Source organism: Python bivittatus, unplaced genomic scaffold (genome assembly GCF_059951505.1).
Source record: "Python bivittatus isolate LINGU-HERP-01145 unplaced genomic scaffold, Pbiv_v1 ctg000570_np1212, whole genome shotgun sequence".
NCBI lineage: Eukaryota > Metazoa > Chordata > Lepidosauria > Squamata > Pythonidae > Python > Python bivittatus.
The window spans coordinates 16,932,604-16,948,057 of record NW_028277097.1 but is presented as its reverse complement, the minus strand read 5'-3'; the positions used below and the strand labels follow the sequence as shown (position 1 = coordinate 16,948,057).

The 15,454-nt window shown below is 47.6% G+C and overlaps 1 protein-coding gene across 1 annotated transcript in view; it reads right to left on the bottom strand.

Moving 5' to 3' along the window:
• SKOR2 (SKI family transcriptional corepressor 2) overlaps positions 1 to 7,206 on the bottom strand; it is a 43,711-nt gene extending 36,505 nt beyond the window's left edge. Inside the window, exons 1-2 of the mRNA XM_088152997.1 lie at positions 4,912 to 7,206; positions 68 to 128 (exon numbers count right to left, since the gene is read on the bottom strand). Of these exons, the coding sequence (XP_088009123.1) occupies positions 68 to 128; positions 4,912 to 7,206 (2,356 nt within the window). The remainder of the gene's footprint in view (positions 1 to 67; positions 129 to 4,911) is intronic.
• Positions 7,207 to 15,454: the final 8,248 nt, after the last annotated feature.

Below are 15,454 nucleotides of genomic sequence, written 5' to 3'. Positions count from 1 at the left end.
CAATTTTGCCCCCTCCTGACTCCATCCCAGGGTGGAATCACAATAGGAATCCGTTTCATGGCCTTGCCTGAGAAATTATCTTCCTTGGAAGAGACACTGACGGGATGGCCTTCCTTGCTTTTCGGAATCTGCCAGCATGGAAAGAAATAAACAACAAGCAAAAATTAGAAGAAGGAAGGAAGGAAGGAAGGAAGGAAGGAAGGAAGGAAGGAAGGAAGGAAGGAAGGAAGGAAGGAAGGAAGGAAGGAAGGAAGGAAGGAGCCTCCCACCCCAGTTCAGTTGACAGCAAATAAGTAATGGAGGAAGGGTGGGAAGAGGTGACAGAACATGGGTGGGGGGGGTGATAACACATCCTGGCTAAATCTCAGATCAAGAATTGTTGCTTTCGTGGGAGAATAGAGTCCAGCACAGGAGTCTTGCACACCCTATTTCTTAGCACTCAACTAGGAGAGGGGGACTAACCTACAAGTCAACAAGCATCCTGGGTGACAACGGGCTGGATCCTGATTGGGTTTTGACCTGGATGTAAATCTCACTAACGTCAGTGGGGTCCTTTTTTTTTAACTGAAAGAAATGAATCCAGTTCCGATGGTGTTTTTTTCCAATTTATTAAGCCTCATGTCCACCACACAATGTTTTGGGGACTATCTCCTACCATCTTTAAGGCAAGTGTTTCTCAACCTTGGTAACTTTAAGAGGTGTGGACTTCAACTCCCAGAATTCCCCAGCCAGACATGCTGGCTGGGAAATTCTGGGAGTTGAAGTCCAGACCTCTTAAAGTTGCCAAGGTTGAGAAACACTACTTAAGGCTATCAGATCTGGTTCACCAACCTCCAGACCACCACCAGATGGCCATTGTTTGCCTTTGCTGGCACTGAGAGGTTGTGGGGATATCCGCAGCCCAGGTCCGGTAACCCTGCGAAACTATTGGCCCCGCTGTGTGCAGAGCTGCTGAGAACTCTCGGTCATCGCATTTTAGAAGACTGGCCATAGCAGGGGGGATCTGGGGCTCCTTAGAGGTTGCTCAAGTCCAGCTACTGCTGTAGCCAGAGTTGGGGGGAAGATGCTCTTTGTTTCAGGGCAGCTGCAAATTCCCTTGGAGTTGAGTGCCCTGGTTAATCAGCCTAGCTGCACTGCCAAGGGGGCCTTTGTAGAATTTGGATACCAGATCTTGGGGATAAATTGCAGTAAAAAGTAAAGTTTCCATGCCAAACGTGTATCCTCGCAATATCAGGGCGCGCCCAGGTAATTTTTCTAGCAACTTTATAGAAATAGCCTGCCTTTCTTCCTTCCAAGATACAGGTAGTCCTCATTTAGTGACCACAATTGGGATCAGCAACTTGGTCGTTAAGCAAAGCAGTTGCTAAGTGAAACCGCTACTGCGCTTATGATCTGACTTCAGCTTTCCTTTGCTTTGCAGACCTACAAAGGTCATAAAGGTTGTAAAACTACTTTTTCATCACTGTCATAACTGCAAATGGTCACTAAACAAGGCAGTCACTAAACAAGGACTACCTGTATTTTTTCAACTTCCCAATCTGGTCTTCATCCCTGGGATGTCCTGACGCTCTTCCATCCAAGTCCAATCCATGTCTCACACTGCTTAGCTTTTCTGAGATCAGCCAAGGCAGATGCTGTCACCTTATGCAGATTCTCACTTGGATTGAGATGGGTGGCTATAGAAACTGAATAAATAAAATAAATAAATAAGGTCACTTTGGGCAATTTAGAGGCAGAGAGTTGGCTCCAGACTTAACCAGAGGAGACACACTGAAATCAATGGTGCTTAAGGCTCTGCTCAGAATGATGGTTTAGATCCAGTCCAGTATTGCTGGTGTGATGGTAATTTGGCGTGATTCACCAGGTACTAACTATGTTCTTGCAGAACATGGTTAGGGAATCTGGTGCCCCACCCAGAACCTCCCTTGGTGCCATTAGGTTCCCTGCCCCACATCACTTGTCCCCCTAAGCTTATTTGAATAAAAACAATGCAAAGTATCCCCCTCTAACATCCCATTTATTTGCAGGAATGACTCTGGGTGCCTTGCAAGTGGTCATGCTTAGCATGGCAGGCATATTGCAAAGAGGCAAGCCTCTCACAGCAGCCATTTTGTGAATGTGCCCACTATGTTCTCTCCAAATTGCCAGTGTGCCCAGTTCAAATAGGGGGCTTATGCCCTGCAGCTGAAGCTTTTTGGGAAGATAAATAGGGTTTACTTATTGGAAAACAAGTAAGTGTTAAGTCGGTGTTTCTCAACCTTGGCCACTTTAAGATGTGTGGACTTCATCTCCCAGAATTCGCCCGCTCCACACACCTTAAAGTGGCCAAGGTTGAGAAACTCTGTTAAGCGAAAGGTCAGATCCATAACTGAAAGACTCAGATCCTAGGAAGGAGATCTAGTTTCCTTCCCTGCTTTATCTGAAGGAAAGTTTACCTAGTGCCCTCCCTAGGTTTTTGCCTAGGGCTTTGATAATCCTTTCCCTGGGCATTGGCTGTTATTTCTTGAGCTTTATGGGAACTATAGTCCAAAACATAAGGAAGACACCAGTGGCACCCTTTGCTAGACTAAGCGTGTCATCCCTGATGGGAAAGTTTTTTTTTTTAATACTCAAGGATCTACTCCAGAAAAAGTCTTGAGAGGGCTTCCCTCAAACCCTGCCCATCTGGATACATTGAACCAGAAGAGCCATGAGGGGTCTTTTTCAAAGGAAGCCCCTCTGAATTCAGTGGGAACAGCACTGAAGGCCCAGCTTTGCAGCCCAAATCTCTTCTTCGGGGATGGCTTGGGGGGGGCAGACATTACCTGGCAAGGAGTGCCCCCCGAAGCCCCTGCAACTTCCTTCTTAGTACCAAAGTCACAAATTGGGTGGTCCCATCCTTGCTTTCCCAATGGAAGGTGGAGTTTCTCTGGTTAACAGAGAAGAACTGGGCCAACCCGAGACATTCCAAAGTGGGAAGAAAGTCACTAACTATGGACTCTTATAAACTTTTCCAATAATATTAAAAATTAACAACACTCCTGCTATTACAGCTCTTCCTCCTCATAGAAAAAGCTCCATCATGGGGCAGGAAGTTCCAAAGACCATTTTCCCAAGGTGGCTCTTCTTCCTTGGCCCAATCTAGAGGACCTGACATCTTAATGTTATATGAGAGAGACATAGACGGAAGAAAAATGTATTTCTCAACACTGTGCATTCATTGTAAAGACTCCTGCTGGTTCTAACCAACCCCTCTCCTCAAATCAGAATTGTGTCTTCTTTATAGGGCAGCTATTCCAGCCCCCTAAGTATGATACCTCTCTTCCCTCCCCCCTTGAATCTTTTCTAGCACCCCTGGTTGAGGATTCTGGAATTCATCCCTAACGTAACTGTTCTGCCTTACCCTACTGCTTGATTTTTTTTCCTTCTGCGCTGTGAAATTATCATATTTATGATTATTACCCCCCCAAGCCTGAAACAGCACACCCTGGGTCTGAAAATCAATGGAAACGATTGCCAACCAAGCTTAAGAGAAAGCAACGAATTTGCAGGAGAGCTACAGAGCTCGTTTTTAGACTGTGCCGGCTGAGAGTATCACATTCGTTTGATGCAATTCTTCAGCAATGGGATTCATACTTCTTGACTTTAGAATAGCAGCAGAAAAGCTCCCGTTGGCTCCAGTGAGTATCTTACTCTGTAGACCAGTGTTTCTCAACCTTAGGAACTCTAAGATGGGTGGACTTCAACTCCCAGAATTCCCCAGCCAGCATGGCTGGCTGGGGAATTCTGGGAGTTGAAGTCCACCCATCTTAGAGTTGTCAAGGGCGAGAAAGACCAAGGAGACTAAGACTGCACCCTTCTAAATATGCTTATTTGCAGGGTGTGGCAGCCCTCTTGACTTTTTTGACCACACCCTGCAGACCCCACCCCCACCCCGGCTTACTGAAGAGCTTGTAATCCCTTTCACAGGGGTGGCACAGTTTGGCTGACCTTAGCTATGTTTGGAGACCTAAGCTGGATTGAACCTGATTAGGAATCGGATGGAAGACCATCAAGAAATCCTAGGATGGACCGGTCAGTTAAATTCTGGAAGAAAACAAGAGTAAAACTGCCTCTACGTTGCTCCCAAGAAAACCACATCCATCTATCCATGGGGACTCCAAGATCAAGCTCCAAAGTCAAGTTTACTGCCCAGATGAATATCGGACTGGAGGCTAGCAACACTGAACTGGCTATTTGCTGCTTCAGTTCTGAAGCGGAGGGAAATTAAGCCAGGACCCTGAACTGGTCACCAGCATCCGTGGCTTTGTGGATTACATCCTTTGTTTGAATTTCTCTCCCAAATTTAGGCTTGTGGGTCTGACATGGTGGCAGAGGTTTTCCCTGACTTTGAAACAAATGACCTTGTTTGGAAAGGAAGGTGGCATTTGGCAGCCAACAGGACCCGGAAGACGACAGGATCTTTGGGGCGGGGGGGGGGAAGCGACAATCCAAAAACACCAATCTTGATTTAAATGAAAAGCATCTCCCTGGCTGGGTTCATACAACACAACAAACTAGGTTAGCGCAGTATAATGGTCTGCTTAGGAACACGTGTTGCCCCAAGGAATAAACTAGGGGGCTTCAGCGCAAGGCGTGGTTTACACAATTTGCTCCCCCAACTCCCAGCATCACCAGCCTCACTGGAGTTAAGTTTAGCAGGCTGTGTGAATCAGCAGGTTCCGGGCTGTACCAAGCGGCTGGGTCTCGGGTTGGACGGGGCCCCCGATTTTCTAAAGTCCCCCTTGGGGTTTCCTCCACCCCCCACCCCGCCAGGGTTTCCCAGCACGGACCGGCCGGGCAGGAAAAGCGGAGCCGGGAAATCCAAGCCCACAGCGACCCCCGCGCCTCCCCAAGAGCAACGCGTGCAGATTTCTGGAGGGGGCTATTTACATCTTTGTAGGGCGTCGTCGTGGTCTCCTGGGCTGCCGTGTGGAGCGCCGGGCTGCCGGCCCCTTTGGGGAGGCAGGGGGGCACGGACGGGGCGAGCGGCGGCGGCTGTTCGGGCTCGGGGGCGGCCGGGCTTTCCTGGGCAGGGAAAGGCCCCGTCGGGGCAGCCGCGGAAGCGTTCGATCTCTCCCGGGGGCCCCCCTTGTCCGTCAGTCCCCGGCCTTGCTGGAAGTGGCTGGTTCCGCCGACGGGATCCAGCGGCTCGGACTCCGCTCCTTCCTCCTCCTGCTCCTCGTCGTCGTCGTCGTCCTCCTCCTCGCCGGGCTGCCGGTGGGTCTCCACGTCGACCTCCGGCTCCTCCTCCTCCTCCTCCTCTTCCTCCTCCTCCTCGCTGCTGTCCTCGCTGGGGAAGCTGCAGCTGGTCCCGCCGGGCGAGAGGAGCCGGGGGCCGGCGGGCTGGAGCGGCGGCTCGCGCTCGGCCGGCAGGAGCAGGAGCGGGGGCGGGGGCGAGGCGGGCCGCGCCGGCGGCTGGTGGTGCTGATGGAGCTTGGCGAGGCTCTCCGAGTCCTCCTTGCCCCCCACCGGGCGGAAGGCGCTGGAGTGGTGGTAGGCCGAGCCCCCCTTGGCCCGCGGCTGCCCGTCCAGCAGGTGGGCAGCGGGGACCGCGCCCTCGCCGGGGGGAGAGCCGCCGCCCTCGCCGCCGCCCTCGAAGGCGCGCGGCTCCCGGCTGCTGCTGCCGCCGCCCGCCGCGCCGCCGCCCTGGGGGGCGGCGACAGGAGGCGCGCCCAGCCCGGCGGCCCCCCCGTCGCCGCTGGGCTCGGCGGCCAAGTCCAGGAAGGCCTGGCGCAGCAGGCTGGAGCTCTCCCCGCCCAGCGCTGAGCATCCCGGGGCCTGCGGCGGCGGCGGCGGCGGCTGCAGGTAGGTGGGCAGCCCGGGCAGCCCGCCCGGCGCGCGGGGCGGCCAGAACATGCAGAAGGGCGGGTAGAAGGCGGCGGCCGCCGCCGCCGCTGCCTCCTTCCGGCTCCCGGGCCAGAAGAGGCCGGAGAGACCGGCCCCGGCCGACGGGGCGCCCGCCGCCGCCTTGGGAGCCCCCGGGCCGCCCTGGCCCCCGACGCCCAGCCCGTCGCTCTCCTCCTTCTTGTGGCAGAGGCTGAAGGCGGCGGCCGCGGCGGCCGGGAAGCCGTAGGGGTGCGGGAAGAGCCCCCCGCAGCCGGGGAACTTCTGCAGGACGCCCCCGAAGGAGGCGCCCTTGCTGGGCACCGGGATGACCGGGTAGTTCCGCGGCGCCTTCCCGTGCGCCATGGCTGCGGCCGCGGCAGCAGCCGCAGCCACGGCCTCCTGGAGCTCGCTGTCGTCGTCGAAGCGCGGCCGCTTCTGGGGCAGGTCCGGCGGCGGGGGCGGCGGCGGCGGCGGCGGGGGCGCGGCCAGCAGGTGCGGGCTGAGCAGGCCGGCGCCGCCCGCCAGCCCCACGCCGGCGGCGGCCTTGACGGAGGCCAGCGGGTGGCCGGGCGGCGCCGGCGGGCCGGGCGGCGCGGCGACGGGGAGCGCGCGCTTGCGGCTGCCGCCGTTGAACATGGCCTTGACGTCCTCCCAGGCGAAGACCAGCTCGTCCTGCGGGGCCTTGTCGGTCAGCTTGAGGTGGCGGCGCCAGGAGTTGAAGTTGGCGGCGTCGGGCTGCAGGTACTTGGCGTCGGGCGTGCGGTGCGAGTGGAAGATGAACTTGTTGGGCGAGAAGTAGAGGCTGCAGTAGGCGCACTTGATGCACTTGGCGCGCGAGCTGTTGTAGCGCGCCGGGATGAAGCTGCCCCGGCAGCCCCAGGCGCACTCGTGCGACACGTCGAAGGCGAAGTTGTCCGGCAGCTTCGGCGGCCGGTTCTCGCCCAGGAAGGACTTGCAGAGGCGCTCGGCCTCGCGCTTGGTGATCATGCCGCAGCGGCGCGACGAGATGGGCATGGCGCCGGCCCGGCGCAGGATCTCCAGCTGCACCGGCGTGCACTGCACGCAGGTGATGCCCAGCGCCACCCGACGGTTGTGGATCTCGTTGTAGCTGAAGTTCTTGAGCAGCGTGTTGGAGATCTGAGCCAGGCACAGGCGCTCCTGCCCATCGATCACCAGCGAGACGATGGGAATGCCGTACAGGATCACTTGGCCCACCTGGTTAGGCTTCATGGCGCCCGCGGGGGCGGCGGGCGCCCCGCGGGCGGTGGGCGGCGCCTGGCTCAGCGGCTCCGGCGGGAAGGCGCTGGCCGGGGCGGCCAGGAGCAGGTCGGTGGGGGCCGGCAGAGGACTGCTGGCCATAGTCTTGGCCCCTTGGGGGCTCCTCGCGGAGCGCTGGGGAGAGAGAAAGAGAGTGCTCCGTGAGGACTAGTGCCATGGACAGGCTGAGTTCATTCCTTAGCTGCTCCCTAAATCTGCCTTGCTGAGATTCAGGCCAACTGGGCGTATCAGTAACCGGGCTGGATCCTGGATTAGCACCAAAGAAACCCCAGGCCCTTTTATCAACCCTCACTGGGTCACTCTCTCGCAGCCCCTCCAACCTTGCCATTACAAAGACAAAACTGGAGACAGGATGACTTCCTTGAGCTTCTAGAAGGGAGGCTGGATAGAGATCTACAAACAACATTGAGGAAAACACCAAACTCAGCTCTTGCCTCCTAGTAAGTAGAGCGGCCTCTCCTGAACATTTGCCCTTATGGGCCTGGAGGTGCACGGTAATCCAGGCTACCAGCCTCAAAGACCTTCTGGCCAGCCGTTCCATTACAGCCTCGCAGAATTTAAAAAATGGCCCTGTGGCATTAAAACTGGACTGTCCCTCTCAGGGTATCATCCTGTTGACTCGGAAGTAACAACCTGGGTGAACCTCAGTGGGTTTATTCACTTGCACATGTTGCAGTTATTCAGTTCATCACTTTATAATAGAAACTAGACTTACAGAGGTCAGTAGACTTACTCGTGAGGAATGTTTCTCAACCTTGGCAACTTTAAGACGCATGCTGGGGAATTCTAGGAGTTGAAGTCCACATGTCTTAAAGTTGCTAAGGTTGGGAAACACCACTTAAGAGTAACTGTGCCTACTAGCCTTCCCTAAATTGGGCATCCATGGGGGTTCAGGGGAAACCTGAATACCTGCATCATGACGTGACGCAGATGACTCGATTTACATTCTTGTCTCAGATGTCATGATGCAGGTACAAATTGGGTTGTTGGCATGATGACACAGTGAAGCACATGTCTTCCTTTCGAGGTCGCTGTGGCTTGTTAGAGAGGCCATTGGCTGAGGCTTTGACACCTGTAGCTTCAGGGACCTGATGCTCTGATACTTCAGCATCGCTTGTACACTTAATTTTTTATGCAGGATGTACCAAAAGTCAGGCCCCACAGGCCAAAAGGTGGTCTGAAGGAGAATATGAACATCAGAGAAAACGTTGCTGTATGTAGCCATGTTCAAAGATCATGCCTCAAATGAATAAGGAAACGTTTAGAAGAAAATGGCAATCAATTCAAACATTTAATATAATTTATATAATAAATTATCTATGGTGCCTGACTTTTGGTACACCCTGCAATATGCACGTATACACACGTGTACCCAGCCTGGGTGTATACGTGTGTATACCTATACATACAGACATATCAATCCTAAGCATTAAAACTAGTGTTTTCCCACTTATCTGAAAGATTTAAAATGGATAAAAAGGCTTATAGTATGGAGCAAAGTAAGATAGAATTTGAAATACAACTGTGTATTGATGATAAACATGTAATTGCTAAAATGAACAAACTTTTGTTGAAATTTGAAACGGGAAGAACAGGTTAAAGAATGTATGATGAACCCCGCTAAGAATTTTGGTTATAATGTACAGATGGATCAATGGGAAAATATGTTGTTAAGAGGGTTAAAATTTACATTGTGTTATGATCTCAAAGAGAATTTTTATAAAATGATGTATCATTGATACATGACGCCAGAGAAATTATCTAGAAAGTATAAGGCATTTCAACTGTATGTTGGAAATGTAAACTACATGAAGGAATATTTTACAGTATCAAGCTTGGTAGACATGTAAAGAAGCTAAAAATTTTTGGATTCAAATACATACATACTTTGATACAAGGATTTTAAAGATCAATATTAAATTGAAACCAGAACTTTTCCTTTTAGGATTAATGGATAAACAGCTAGAAAAAAGCCATGGAAGATTATTTCAATACATGATTACTGCAGCAAGATTACTATATGCCCAGAGATGGAAAGATTCAACACTACCAACTATGGAGGAGTGGTTGGTGAAGTTGACGGATTTTGCTGAAATGAATAAATTGACTTCTTTGATTAGAGAGAAGACGTTATCTACATTTATCGGTGACTGGAAGCCTCTTTTGGGTAAACATTTAAAAAATGAACTTGTGATTTATGGTTTTGATGACTAGATAGGATAGATTATAAAAAGAAGAGTAATATGTAACTTTAGCGAGAGAGGTTAAAATATATTTGTACTCATAACTGCTGTGAAGAATATCAGAAGCCGCTTCTTTATATCTTTTTTCTTTCTTTTCTATTTTTCTTCAACTTTTTTCTTTTCTTGCAATTTTTGCTTTTTCTTTGATTTCTTCTTTTTCTTTTTTCTTCTTACTTTATATTAGTTTGTATTCATTTTTATCTTATTGTTTAAAAGTTTTAATAAAAATTATAGACCAAAAAAAAAATATTAGCATTCTCTTAAAAGAGAAACGAAATGGTCATGCACCAAAATCAAACTTCCCATATAACAATAGAATTACACTAATACTACATAATGACCTAGTTCACAAATAATAGCAACAATAAATGTACTGAATTTGTATGCTTCCTGACTCTCAGTGACTCTGGGCAGCTCATAACAATCAAACAAAGAAATTACAATAAAATCAATAGAAGATAAAGATAAAAGATGGCCAGCACGATGAAGGAAGGGGTCTCACTCTGCCTCGCCAAAGGCCTGGCTCCTCACGACTCTTCTAAGCAACATCAGAGTTTACTTAAGCATGGTTTATCAAACAAGCCATAGTTGACTGGGATCCTACATTGTGCTAAGCCATGATGTAACCACAGTGGATGTAGCACACAATACACTAAGCAGTAAAATGGTGTGATTTTACGTTTGGCTGGGGTGTTGTGTGAACCAGCTGAAGATGTAACCGTGATGGACAGGGAGGGATGGGTCTCCTCTGGTGCTAAAATCTAAGCTGAAAGCTGTATTCCTTTGTGTGTCTGTGTGTGCGCCTTCGAGTCAGTGTTGACTCCTGGCGACTGCCTGAATTAGGCCCTGCAGTTTTCTTGGCAAGATTTCAGAAGTAGTTTGCCACTGCCTGCTTCCTAGGGCTAAGAGAAAATGACTGACCCAAAGTCACTGAGCCGGCTTTGTGCCTAGGTGGGACCAGAACTCACTGTCTCCTGGTTTCTAGCCTGGTGCCTTCACCACTACACCAAACTGGCTCTTCTGTATTCCTTTAAACTTCAGAAATCTCTCCCCCTCTGCTGGCCGGGGAATTCTGGGGGTTGAAGTCCACACATCTTAAAGTTGTCAAGGTTGAGAAACACTGCAATAGTGGTTTATACTAAGTTGCACCAACCTGTAGGTTGAAACTGCAATTCCTAGAATTTATGGCGAGCAACAAAATGGCATTTGATATGGCCCCAGGAGAACTGGTCAGCAGTCCACGCAGTCTTCACTTTAGCAGTATAACCTAGGTGCATCAAGATCTCTGCCCCAGTTGGTTTACTGTCTACAACTCAGTATCTGTAGGCATCCTTATGTATGTATGTATGAATGAATGCCTGAAGCACTTAGAGCAGACTAATATGGGATCTAGCTCTCTGGAGAAGGTTCTAATGCTGGGAAAGGTGGAAGGAAAGAGAAGAAGAGGATGACCAGCAGCAAGGTGGATGGACTCAGTTACAGTGGTGGTGGATGCATTGTTGAAAAACCTGAAAGTCCAGGTTAGGGACAGATCAACATGGAGAAAAACTAGCTTTGTATTTGCCAACAGTCGATGCCAACTTAATGGCATAAAACGAATCATTCAGACCAGACTAAGTTGTGTCAACCTAGCCATCATCTTAACTTGTTGAGTGAACCAGGTCCTAAGTTTAAAACACAATATGGTGCATTTGTTTTGACCTGGCTTGTTAAGTGAACACAGGCACTGGGCTTTGTTAACCTGAATGCAGCATGTTGTGAGAACTGTGTGAGGGTTGGTAAGAGATGTCATACTGAAGTAGGAAGCCTCTATGCCAAAAACAGGTTGACCTCAAGTATACAGGATTGGTTTGAAAAATAAGGTAGACTGACTAACTGGAGCCAGGTCCAACAAGCAATGGGGTGTGTGTGTGAGGTGGGGGAAGGCAGGAAGATACAGAATTAAGGCCCTGTCCAGAAATTATGCACAATTCAGGAATTGTTTCTTCTCCAGTTACAAAACTGGGTTCATTGTTCTTTCATTCCCAAGGATTATGCCCAAGCTTTCTTCATGTTTGCAGCTAGGGTGGGGAGGGTGTGGAGAGTTTTTATTATTATTATTATTGGTAAGATCAACTGGGAATCAATATATCAAAAAAAGCCTCTCTCAATAATTCCCACTTTAGCACATGTGTTCTGGGGAAAAGAAAACACAATTTTATTTCTCTTGAAAGATGGAAGAAAGGTTTTTGGGTCAAAAGCAATTGGATAATAATGTAGTTAGGGTATAACTGTTGGATAAGGGGAGGCCCCCAAATACACAATATTCTCCCCCCCCCTCTCCTGGAATCTACCATAACTATGATGGCTGAAAAGTGATGACAAAGATTTCTTTGCCATTTGTAGCAGAAGATCTGATCAACTAGCAGAGTAACCCTTAAAATAGGCTTAGTGTCATTATTTAAACTCTACCCTACAAAGTTACTTGGCAAGTAGGTGGATGTTTAAAATAATAAGTCCCCCTTTGAACACAGGACAGAAGAAAATCTTGTCCCTTCCCACTTCTTATCATCAACCCTCTCGTTGGGTCTTCCCCCGCTACAAAATGCTGCTCTGACCAAGAGCATTTTGCTGGTCCTCCCAGAGAAAATAGTTATAATTCAGCTATGGAGCTAGGAAGTTCCCAGTACAAAACTGACCACAGTAGAAAGTAATCAAGTGTTCCTCTATTTGATGTCAGACAAAGTCAGCTAGGTGTTACCACCTTGTCTGGTAAAACAACACAAAAGTATAGTGTATAACCAAGCCCAGTTTTGTTCAACTACTGAGATAAGAACAGGTGCTTTATTCAGGTGGTAAGCCTTTACACAGCAACAGGGGAGTATCAACTGTGAGTTTGACTCTACAATATGGGGATAATTATTCATTTATTATAATTTCTATTTCCTTTTATCAGCAACCTCAGCAACTTTAAAATATGTGGGCTTTTAAATGCCTCCTGGGGATTTCTGGGAACTGAAGTCCACACATCTTAAAGTTGCCGAGATTAGGAGCCGTTACTTTATATACTGGATGTCATAAAAACAGCACATGAAATGATAGAAGTTGATCACAATGATATTTTTTCTCATGCTCATTCTTAATATCAGTTTTGCAACTGAACCTATCACGTGGACAGCCAGCGGAGTAAAACAAGTTCAGTAACATGGCTTCAGTTTGCACATTATACTAAGCTGGTATTTGTTTAATAATTGTTGAGTAAACCAGAATTGTCTGGATTTCTATCATGCGCCAAGCCGTAAATCATAGTTTGCAAACCACCACAGCTGGGGCCACAAAACCCAACAAACCATATTATAGCTTGGTGCCATCTTTGAATCCAGCCAGCAAGTCAGATCCCTGCTCCACCTCTTCTTGGAATGCAGAAAATACTGCCTTTCAGATGAACTTGGGAAAAACAAAGAGTTAAAACATTTAGGCAGTCGTGTGAACAGCCACTGTGACTCATTAACTAGGTTTGGCTTTAAGGTTTTGTGTGAAGTGAGTCAATTGTGACATTCAGGAATTTACCACCCTGTGCCAACCCAGGCCAACGGGGCTTTGACCGACCTTCTAAAACCCTTTTGCACAAAAACTAATTTAGATATTTAAACCACAGCTTTGTTGACTGGGAAGTAGGAATTAAGCCCCAGCAGGCATTGACAAACCACTTCCTTAATGCTGCCAGGAAAACTGCATGGATGCCATCCTGGGAGCCAAATTCAGCTCGAAGGTATCATGACCTTTGCCTCTATGACAGAAGAGAAACCAGAGCGATAAAACTCATGATGTTTGCAGGCTTTTGGGAATCGTCCTCCCAACACATCTTGATCTATACCTCTAGGCATAGCAGTAGCCTACTTTTCCACACTACACTTACAGAAAACCCTAACCCTAAAATCCATATTGGGTCAAAAGCTTTACGCGATCAGTGGAAAGTTTACAAAAAGTTGCCAGCTTTCTCATTTCCAAGAGCTCTTCATCCAGCAAGAGGAATAAAATTCCAGGGAGGGAGGAAGAGAAATATGAACATGGTTGGTATTCAGGCCACATCTGTATCGGTTTGTCCTTTCTGATGGCGCATTAGAGGGTTTGCAGAAGTGCAAACTGGGTCTTGATGGCCACAGAAGGGGACAACCAGGTCTCTTGAAACACTTGTTGGGAATTAAAAAGAAGCAAATATTATTTTTCTCATTATGCAAGCTCCAGGCTCTCTCTTCCCTTCCCTATCCCCATAGCTATGCTTATTTAAAATATTCGTATCTCCAATTCTTATCTGCATGTCTGCAATAAAGTAAACTGTGATCCATGAAAGCTGAAATGATATAACATTGATTAGTCTTTAAGGTGCCACATGACTCTCGGTTGGGAATTATTGTTGTTATTAACCTACAAAAAACTACTTTGATTCCTTCTTTGGAAACCTGCTTCTTGATTGGCATAAATCAGATGGCTCACACTATAAATACATTTTCTGGATACATTTTTTGGGAGGTTATCAACCAATGGACAGCCATATAAACACACACACACACACACACACACACAAAGTAACAATATTAAATAGTAGTTCAAGACTGAAAGTGTTATCATATAACTGTGAATTGCAGAGGTTCTTACTTTATCATATACTCAATTTTGAATGAAAAGTTAAATCATGTTATGTTTGTAACACTGACCTCCTAAATGGTAATTAATACTGATAGAATTTTTACTTTTTTTTTTTAATTTTCAACACATTAAGCTTTTTAAATAATGGAATGTGAATAATTTCTAATCACACTATATAAACATTACTGCATTGAAATCTGCATTGAAAGAATGGGATGCATCATGGTTTACAACATTACAATTAAAAAAAAAAAAAAGATGGAGAGCCGGCCCTATCATGGGGCGATTGGGGCAAAATGTCTCAGGCTGATTTAGTTGTAGTCAAAAATGTTGAACTTTGTCCAGAAAAGACAGCAGCAATTTAGAATGTCTTAAAAGAGAATTTCACTTAAGTGAGGGGAAGACTTTCGTCCATCTGTTTGCATTTCAGAGGAATGATTATTTTATTGAAACTGTGTTATTGTGCTATCATGATTTTAACGTGTTTTATAAGCCTTCTTAGGCTGAGAGAGCGCTAAACAAAACAAATCTCTTGAATAAATGCCACTGCTACCAGTGAAAGAATAAATGTGACGATTATGAATAAATGCCACTACTGTGAATTGATGAATAAACATTACTGTTTATAATAACCGATGGCAGCAGTAGGAGTAAACGATGTCATAGACAAATCTTGATGGAAAAAATATCACAAAGGTTTTTAGAAGATCTTGGCAGAAATGTTTGTCTCCTTAACTATTCTTTGCTGGTAGAAATTCAACAGATTTTGGCTCTTCTGGCCAGCACAGTGATGAAAAAGGATCATCACGGAATTCCTGTCTGTCATCCAGATATTTAGAAGCACACAGCTGGGGCATCTGTTTTCAATCAAGCATTCTCAGGACACTCCGCTGTTTCTGCATCTCTCTGATTCCTGAACTAGATGTCTATTTGTGGAGATCCCCAGACCTTCTGTTCATGACATCTAGAAGTGCTAGGCTGCTCCCTGTTTCTGGATTCGTAGACACCCACAGGGATGTCCACTGGGTGTGGTCAAAAAAGTCAAGATGGCGGCCATAGTGCAGTTGAAGATCCACTTGTTTTTTATATGCATCGTATGTGATTATGTGCAATGTACGTAAAAAACGGGCAGGCCTTCAACCACATTGTCAAGGCTGCCGTCTTCACTTTTTGACCACACCTGGTGGACACCCCTGGCCAAAATACACTTCCAAACTGAGGAAGAAATAGAATCTGAAAGAGATGCAAGAGGAATGGAGCTTTTCACACATCCTAAATCCGTATGGACACAGCATTTTTAAAAGCAGGAAAACTGAAGACCAAGAGGTCCCTTAGGTTCCTGACTTTATATCAAAAGTCGTCTGCAAATCACTACTCCAAACCTCAGGTGAGAATCATCTTCCCCTCTTCTGGACATCTACAGGGTGGGGAGGACATAGGTTGGATTCTCCACTGGA